General features: G+C 25.6%; 2 protein-coding genes across 2 annotated transcripts; both read left to right on the forward strand.

Annotated features, from left to right (window-relative positions):
* Positions 1–3145: 3145 nt before the first annotated feature.
* FRG1 (FSHD region gene 1) lies at positions 3146–4277 on the forward strand. Its single transcript, XM_017899339.1, has 5 exons — positions 3146–3204; positions 3281–3357; positions 3442–3734; positions 3866–4065; positions 4130–4277. The coding sequence occupies exons 1-5, from the start codon at positions 3146–3148 to the stop codon at positions 4275–4277; spliced, it is 777 nt and encodes a 258-aa protein (XP_017754828.1).
* Positions 4278–4814: 537 nt separating this feature from the next.
* On the forward strand, positions 4815–9795 carry LOC108547006 (exportin-4). Its single transcript, XM_017899333.1, has 12 exons — positions 4815–4966; positions 5525–5914; positions 5984–6243; positions 6340–6790; positions 6880–7138; positions 7228–7490; positions 7615–8054; positions 8183–8463; positions 8552–8736; positions 8879–9117; positions 9200–9428; positions 9502–9795. The coding sequence occupies exons 1-12, from the start codon at positions 4916–4918 to the stop codon at positions 9793–9795; spliced, it is 3342 nt and encodes a 1113-aa protein (XP_017754822.1). The 5' UTR covers positions 4815–4915.
* Positions 9796–10362: the final 567 nt, after the last annotated feature.

Consider the following 10362-nt stretch of genomic DNA (forward strand, 5'->3'; position numbering starts at 1 on the left):
AGAAAAGTGTTGAACTGTATTCAAAATTTAAAAAAGGTATTAGTAGATATTAAATTATATTGGTCAATGTATACAATTTTTTATCAAAATATTTTTATGTAACAATCTTTTTGTAAAAAAGTATATGTATAAAAATGATAGTATTTACAATATTTTTTCTTTTAATTTATTAATTTGGATTTTTGATACATTTTAAAATAATTTTTATACAATTCCAATACATATGTATGAGGTCTATCCCAAGAGTATCTCTGCTTATATTGTCAGAAAGAGCTACTGTAGAGTAATATGATCGATATTGCCTTCAAAATAATCCACTCACTTCCAGAAGCAATCCTGGAAGCTATTATTTGTGATAGCTAATAATTGCTTTGTCATATTTTCTCATTTCCTTGTTATTATTAAATCTTTTGTCTTTCAATAATATTTTCAATTTCAGAACTAGCCAAAAGTAATGTAATGCTATGTGTAAATCACACAGGAGTTGACAAAGTTGGGCAATCCCAGGTTTAATAAAAAAATCTCTTATCAGATAAGTTATATAAACATGTGTAGCAACTAGTTTTTACTTCTCCACAAATTCAGTAATTTTGTTCTCACTGCATTGCACAATCATTTAAGAATTTATAAGTAAAATTCCTTGTTATTGTGCAATCTTGAGTAGTATATTTATTGTGTACAACATCACCTTAGTCAAAGAAAACAACAAATATTGCCTTTACGTTGTTTCTACTTTTGATCTGCTTTCTTGAGACGAGACTTCTTTCATCGTTCCAATTGCGAAGATTATAGTTTTGTTTCAGGGTTATAGCCATAAACCTATGTTTCATTTTTACTATTAGTACTTTTATGCAACTCAGGATTTTTTTTTCGAATCAACATCGAATCAATCCCAAGATTCACAATTGCATGTCTAATCCAAAGAGTTTTAATAAAAATTCAAAAAACAATAGTTTTTAGGCTTCCAAAATCTAATATTCGCACAATCAAACGACAATTTTCATTAATCATGACTCATATATGTCCCATGTTTTTTACCATTTTTGACATACTAGACCAAAATGAGAATTACAGTTTATTAAGCAAAGCCATCTTTAAACCATTTAAACCACTTTTATTTGTGTGTTACACATAGAATCAATACCATAAACATTTCGAATCATATCTACTGTATCCCAATATGTGTGACTAAGATTTTGGTCAAATTTAATGCAAATTCTCATCTCAATTCGTTCAATCATTATGAAATGCGATAATTAAAATTTTCGACATTTCGCAAACCTGTGTATTATTACTGACTGAACAATTGAGATTGTACCTCTTGGTGGAGATACTCTTTAAGGTCTTCCCTAAATAATGAATGCCGGTTTTTTTATCACAAACTGCTCAAAAATAATGATTTTCGCAGAGATCGATTACTTTTGAGGCAGCTTGTGTACGTGCGTTTGGGCGCGCATACGCGTGTGTGTATATGTGTGAGTGTCACATTAAATAATACATATATACATACGTTTTAATATTTTCAAAGCTCTTAAATCAAAAAATTGCAATAATATATAAAACTTCTTTTATCAAACTTAATATTAGAATAATTTAATGCTCTCGAATACTAGAAAAACTCTTTAAAATTGATTAATCTCAATTATTCATTACAATTCGACATTAAACCAAACAATTGTTTTATTTCATTTATATTCGTTTAATTCATTTTTTGTGTAAGATTAAAAATGTAGTTTAGTATATGTTATTAGTACAAATTGTACTACAGTTTAATTTTTTAGTAAATATTTAATACTTAGTACTGAATATAAAGTAAAACGATATTTTTAATTTTGTACATAATTTTTTCCATGTAAATTATGGCTATCACAAAAAATGCTTTTAGAATTTCAATCATTTCATATTAAAAAGTCCACAAAATAATTATGCGCATAAAATATATATATTTAGGAATTTTGTAATATTCTAATAATATGATATTTTGAATCGATATTTATAAAATAATTTACGTTTGTAATCCGAATTTTATATTTACATTACATGAAAAAATATAACAATCCAAGAGAATTTTATATTCTGCACATTTATTTGCACAATACTTGTAGGATCCTAAAGGATTTTGCATTTGCACTTTTATATTATGCATGTATTAAAATATTTATTGCGCTCAACTATGGCCTATTGTAATGTTTTTCGTATGAAAATATACAAATTATAATATTTAATATTTCTACTTTTTATAATTTTAAACACAGATGTTAAATAATATATTATCCGATATTATGTGCTTTAAAAAGTACAAAATTATAATCAATTATATACTATATGGCATATTATATGTAAAATGTGACTTTAAGAATTATTGTTTATCTGCATTAAGAGTAATATTTTATATAAACAAAAAATCTAGATACATATTGATATATATTAATATTTATATTTTAAAAAATGTTTATATATTACATAATTATACATGTTATTATTACCTATCTTATTTAAGGATAATAATGATATAAAATAACTATTCATATTAAAAATTTGTATAATTTATAAATACTATTGAAATTAAATAGTTAGTAAATTAAAATAAATTTTATAAATAAGAAAATGAAGTTATACTAGTTTATATATCAATTACTGTTGAATTAGAAGGAGCTGCGTCAAAATTAATGCGTGGGCAAAATAAAACTCGCCGTATCATAACAGAGGTTTAATGGCTTTATTTTAGAGATACTTCAGGGAGCGCATCCAACATATATGACTCTTCTCGATAACTAATCCAGGATTTTTGGGTTTTATTCCATAGTCGGAAAACTCTCTCACTACATGTAGACCCTTTCAGCCGACGTTATAAATTACTTACATCTACTCCAACAGTTATTATAATTTTAAGTAGAAATATAACTAGCGATGTGCAAGTAGTTCAGTTGTATAGACTGATGGTGAATGTAAAATATGAAAGTAATATTAACATAATTTTTATTATTTAAGTAATAATATTGCCATCTAAATATTTGTGTATATGATAAAATAATTTTTCTTAATTTAAAAAAATTTTTAATTCATTTAAATGCAGTCATCAAAATTCCGAAATTATTAACAAAAATTAAATATTTTTACATTAATTACATAAAAAAGAGTGAAAATGTCTGAATATGATAAAGTGAGATCTGGAAAACTTGTTTTAAAAGGTGAAAAAATAAGGTATGAATAAATGTTATACTTAACCTATTTGTTTCATTGTTTGTAAGGTAATTTGGTTGTCTTTTGACGTTTACAGAACGAAAAAACGAAAGCTAAAAAAGCAAGAGAAAGAACATGTTATTACTTTAGAAGATAAAGATACTATAATTCATGGTATTTTACTATAATATTATAAATATCTTAGTCTAAAAATAAATTATATCAATTATCAATGATTATATGATATATAATTTATAGGTGGTTGGTGGAAAGCATCACAAGTGTCAGAAGTCACAGGAACAGTTGCAATTGAATTTGGAAATCATATTTATATGAAAGCTCTTGATAATGGGTTATTTACCTTAGGTGTACCTCATAACGAAGGTGAAGGACCTTTGCCAGAAGAAATTCTAACAGCTTTTCCAATAAGTGAAACTAAAGTTGCATTAAAATCTGGTTATGGGAAATATTTGGGTGTTGATAAAAAAGGTATTGTTGTTGGAAGAAGTGATGCAGTAGGCATGATTGAACAATGGGAACCAATATTTCAGGTATTCGTTGCCACTGATTAATTTTAGATTCAAATTTATATTTTTTATTGAAATACATATTTTATATTTATGCATATTTTTGTGCATATTTTCCACATATATGTTATAAAAAAGTTATTGATCTTTTTTAGGACAAGAAGCTTGCTATTTTAAATAGCAACAATTGTTTCATGTCAGTTACAGATGAGGATGATATTATTTGTCAGAGAAAAACTGCTGGATCTTCTGAATTTTGCATTATCAGAAGCATAACTCAAAAAGCTCAAGATCCAAACAAAGATATTCCAAAAGAGGAACAGGGTTCTCTTCATGATGTTGAAGTGAATTATGTGTAAGTAACACATATGCAAATTTATTTTAGGCATATGAAAGAGATAAAACTTATAATATTCTAGGAGGAAGTTTCAAAAATTCCAAGATAAAAAGTTAAGAGTAAGTAAAGAAGATTGTTCTAAATTAGAAAAAGCAAAACGAGAAGGAAATTTACATGAAGCTTTGTTGGATAGAAGAAGCAAAATGAAGGCAGATAGATATTGTAAATAATTTTGTATGATTTGTATTGTGTTGTAATATGTATTGAAGCAATTAAGTTATGAATTTTTTTAAATGAATAAATAAGTAAAAAAAAATATGGAAAAGGTGTATAATTATAAAATTTGAATAGAAATATTGCTTCTATAAGTTATGTTTATTATTCATATCTATACTTTTCATAACTCACTTAAATTTCAGTTTCAGATTTATTATTTTTAATCTAGTAAAAGTTTGCATTTTATTTGTTATTTGTCTTGTTAAATGAAAATTCTCTTTTTATATATCTTTAAATTTATAATTAGGTCTATATTGATAATAATATATTATTTGTGAAAATCGTAATATATATTAGTAAATAGAAGATATTAATGTATTATTATCTTTCAAATAAAATATTATATGCGGATGTACAGATTAATTTTTTAATTTTATATTTTAATATAATTTATATATATTATATGCAATTATATCACGTACAAATTTACGAATTAAAGCATGCGCAATAAATTCGGCTTGACACATTGATTTGAGTATAGTTTAGTTGATGGAAACTGCACCGGGTTATATTACATGACGAATGTTGTTTATTGCACAAATTTGTTTACAAACATTATTTTAATTTAGGAAATTTTAATATTTTTAACCAAATGGCAGAACAATTATTAAGTGAATTAGAGAAAGCTGCGCAAATAGTTTTGGTAAGTTTATATTCAATAAAACAACCTTTGTGAGGGTTATAAATAAATATTCACTAAATTTTTTAAATGTTTTGAGTTATACGAGAATTATCGTATGCATATATTTTATGTAATAACATTTTATCTTTGTGACAATTTTATGTGAAAAAGAAAGATGTGTAATACAATTTAGATCTTAAATATATAGAAATTTAAACATAATCAGTAGAAACTTAAATGCTAATATACAATTTGCATGTGAAATGTATAATTCTTTGAGAGTGAAATTAATCTATTTTTTATAAATTTTTTAAATATTTTTTTGATATTATATATACACAATGCATATATTTACATTACATATATACATATAATTTAAAATGTATAAAATTGATGAATTATGTAAACAATTAAAAGTGTTTATATATGGACATACATGATATAATTTAATTTAATAATTAAAACAATTTAACATATTTTTAAGTTTTAGAAATAATTATTGTTTTTAATATATAAGAAAAAGTACTAAATAATTTATTTTTTAAACCATTAATTTAAATAGCTGTATTTTATTTTTAGGCACCACCAAATTTAATTTCAACAGAGCAACGCCGTTCTGCAGAAGAAGTGTTTTTAAATTTTCGGAAACTTAAAACTCCTTATGAACTTTGTAGCCAAATTTTGGAGACAAATACAAATGATTATATTGTTTTTGAGGCAGTTGGCTTAATAAAAATAGCACTAATACGGGAATGGCCATTATTATCACAAACAGATATTTCCTCATTGAGAAATTATTTATTACGTTATGTTATAAACAAACCAAATTTGCCTCCATATGTCAAAGGAGGTATATTACAAGTTATTGCAATTATAATAAAAAGAGAGAGTGTAAATGACTCTGGACAAGCACGGCAAGTGATATTAGGAGAAATTGAAAATTTAATAATGATTGGTGATTTGCCAAAAGTAAATAAAACTAATTAAATTTGTATTGTGTATAGTATCATGTATTTTAATATTTTGTAACATGTTTAGAAACTTCTGGGGTGCAATCTTATTTCTGCTATAATTGAAGAATATGTAACCAATTGTAAGTCTACAAATATTGGTTTAACATGGGAAACACATTTCAGTGTAAAGGAGAAATTTCAAACTGTTGATTTAAAAAGAATTTTTAAATTTTGTATTAGTGTAGTTGAAGAATTAATTAAAAAAGATTTACAAGACGATAGTATAACACTTCTAAAACAATTACTACCAATTTTGGAAAATATATTTACATGGACATTTGTTCATCAAATATGGATAAATATCCTTTTCATAGCTAAATGCTGTCATCTTCTATATTTTTAGATATCTTTGGATTGTTGTTTTTTCCTATTACTGATTTTATTTTATTTCCTTAATTCTATTGCACGAGACAAGCCAGATGTTGATGTTGTACCTTTGGAAGTAGATAAAGATTGGCAAGATGTAATGTTAATTCCAGCTGTGTTGGATTTAATGTTTGCATTGTATTGGAAAATACGAGAAAATCCACAATTAGCACATCATGTAAGAACTTGTTTAGTACAAATGACAAACTTGAGAGGTACACAAATGCAATTTAAAGTAACAGAGATGGAATACTTTACTATCTATGTGGAAAGATTTCTAAAATTTGTTACAAGCATTAATATTATTGATGAAGAAGCAAGTGGAATTGCTAATATTATTAAGAAGCTTTTTACGTCTTTTGGAAAAAAATTTTCTTCTTTGCCTAATGACACGTTAAAAACATTTTTCGACCAAATGTCGCGATTAACTTGCATGTTCTTAGAAAATGCAGCACAAGAAGAATCAGTAAGTAATGTTACATATTATCTACAGATTGTTTTCATGTATGAAAAATAATTGTGTACTTACTAATAAAATTGTTTTATTCATTGTAGTTAAATGTTGGTGAATGTTTATATACAGAAGCTCTAGATACTTTGTTTGATGCATGGTTATACATTTTATCGAAGGAAGATTTATTTTCTTTGGACTTTCTTAAACAAACTTTTGTACAGTTATTTAGCATTTATCTTCGGTGTCATTTATCACCTCCAGAAGGTGTAAGAAATATTGAAGATAAAGATCTTGAGAAGGAAGAGCTAGATAATGAAAATACTGATAGAAAAAAATTCAAGGAACATTTACAAATAATTGGTAAATTTTACATATGTATGCATGTACAAATTTTTATACATGTAATTAGAGAATAAATAAAGAGTATATATATGTATATTTCATTACAGGAATCTTTGGCAGACAAATACCACATTATACCCTTCCATTATTGGCCCAATTAATTGAAGATCGTACTTCTAAATTACGAGAATACTTAAATAAATTTGTGGAACAGATTGATTCATTTAATACAATGAAAAATAATTCTTTACCTAGATTGTACGAAGACATACATTGGCTAGTACTTATGATAGGCAATATACTTTGTACAATGTCTGATAATGAATTTGTCGTAATACCTACAGAAATAATAACCTATGACATGGAACAGGTGTGTAAATAAAATGGAAATAAAAAATTTCACTTTACATTAATAGTAGTCATATAACATAATTAATATATTTTATTAAAAATGTTACTATATTTATAAACAAACTAAATATATGTTTTCATAGGTGCAACAAGGAAAAGTTGATATAAATCTTACATTACAATTTTTAGCATCATCAGAAAATGTTTTATCACCAATTGGTAACGTTACAGAATCAGTAGATCATGTCATTCGTTTAGTTGCAAGTATTTTTCGTCTGTGTGCCATAGAAAAAGCTGCAACGTCTGTTTTATTAGATAATATACTAAGTCCTGAGTTAAGTTGTACTATAACTTGGTTTCTGCGTAAATGGTCTTTGCAGTATCTTTTATTAGTAGAACATCATTATTTTGAAATATCTGTTATATTTTTACATACTTTTGGAGAAAATACACCGGGAGCATCATGGGCTATGAATTTTCTTTTAGAAAAAATAGAATTTAACATTAATACATTTAAGAGTGAACCAACAGTAATGGATGAAACTATGAAGTTGTTAATATCACTTGTTAGTACAACAGAAAGGTAAGTGTAAAATAATAAAATGTTTTATAAGTGATATATGTTATATTCTTAAATAAAAATTCATTTAATCAAATCAGTAGTATAATATCTAACAGAAAAATTACATTTTATATATATATATGTTTTAGAGCCAATTATGTTTTGAAATCTGAACGATTTGGACATATTATAAATTTAGCTACAAAAGGACAACGTGAATTTCCACAAGTAATCAAAAGAGGATTAATGCAAACAGTGGTACAAGTTGCAGCTGCTACTGAAAGCAATATAGATCAAACCTATTGGACACAAACTTTACAACCGTTACTAGATAGATTTAAACAAATTACCTCTAATGAGAAATTTTTACAGTGTTATCATCAAGAGGAAATTAAAATTCAAGTTATGGATATTTTAGAATGTTTTATTGGTAAGTTATTTTAGAGATTTTCATTCTTCAGCATTTCATTTTTGATAAATTAACCATTAAATTTAAACAACATTTAAAATATTTATAGGAGTGGCACAAGGTGCACTAGGTTCAAAAATAGAGTCACTATATCAGTACATAGAACCGGTATTACGTGAAGTACCAAATTTAATATCTGTGTATCATAATTATCGGGACATAGTACAATTAATCTTGGAGTTACTTTTTGAATATACAAATGGACCAAGACCAGTTCTTTGTCATTTTACTCAGGTAAGGGTATTTTTGATGCAATTACATTTTAATAGTATATATAAAAGATATTTTTGATTTAATTTTAATATTACATGTTAATATTATATATTATAGTCATAAATAATAGTTTAATTTAAAACATATTTATTAATATTTTCAGGTGGCTGAGATATATTTAAGTGCAATACGAAATTATACACGTTATAACACAAATCGACTGACTATAGATTCAACTGCAGAAGAGGACAATTATCAGGATATCTTGTTACTAATGAAACTTCTAATTAATCTTTTATCGGAAAATATATTCCAAGATGCAACAGTGTTTTTGCATGGCTTGTCTATAATTATGCCTATGATGACAACAGATTTATTAAAATTTCCATGTTTGTGTTTACAGTAAGTTATATTGTTTATTTGATTTATTCTTGTGTAAAAATTACCATCAAATGTATCTTCAGTTAAAATACATTTTTTACAGCTATTTTCAAATGATAATGTCTCTTTGTACACATAGTTCTCAAGAAGTACTAAATTTGTCATCTGAATTATTGCGACCACTTTTAGCGTCAATAGAATTAGGTTTATTTTCGTTTGGTCATGAAGTGTCTATGTTGTGTTTCAACATAATTGAAATTATAACAAATCAAATTTTTCAAAATATTCAAGACGGCCGTCCAAAAAGTGAAATAATGGTTCCGTTTTTAAATGTAAGTTATTATTCGAAATAATGTTGTAATTAAATGTCATATAATTTTATTCTAATTGATATTTCCTTTCTAGTTACTAATTACAGTCATTTTAACACATCAAGTTGATTCGACTTTTATATCAAATGCGTGTATGTCAGTTTATTACTTGATATGGTGTTATCCAGATGAATATAACCGAATTGTACAAAATATTTTATCCACTCAATCGGATCAACAAGTTGTACAGAGATTAGCCGACGCTTTTACAAAGTTGACTAAAAATATAAATTTTCAGAGGAAGCTTCTTCACAGGGACAAAAAAATATTTAGAAATAATTTTTATGAATTTATTTCTAATGTACAGCGTTTTTTAATGATTAAATAAAATTAAAAAGATAATATTTTATTGTTATTTTATTCATCATTTAAAGAAAGAAAGCAAGTTTTACATTTTATGTCAAATATAAAATAGGGGCACCTCATGAAAGGAATTTCTTAAGCATGTAAGCTTTTTATTGACCGATTTATTACACGTTACCACTTACAGTGAGCCTAGCGAAAATCGAATAATTATAATAATAATAATAAATACAAGTTACAGTATCGATGCATGTTTTTTTTTTTCTTTTTTCATAGCAAACGATCAAAAACGAAAACGTTTTTGCAATAGAGTTTTTAGTTACCTTACAAACAAGTACATGAACTTATATACTTGGTACAGATCAAATCATCGTTAGCTTTTCTTCATATGCCTCCAGATGATCTTCGACATTTGACAAAATGCTTATGTTAATATTAAATTTATTTATATATTTATATAATATACTTTATCTGTATAAGGTATATATATATATATAAGCAAACATGTTCTTTCGTGCTATCTTTTGCGCACTCATTCGCTCAATCTCTCTCTCTCTCTCTCTCTCTCTCTCTCTCTCTCCTTCTCTCTCTT

The sequence above is a fragment of the Eufriesea mexicana genome, unplaced genomic scaffold, assembly GCF_001483705.2.
Source record: "Eufriesea mexicana isolate 0111107269 unplaced genomic scaffold, ASM148370v2 scaffold812, whole genome shotgun sequence".
In the NCBI taxonomy this organism is placed as follows: Eukaryota; Metazoa; Arthropoda; class Insecta; order Hymenoptera; family Apidae; genus Eufriesea; species Eufriesea mexicana.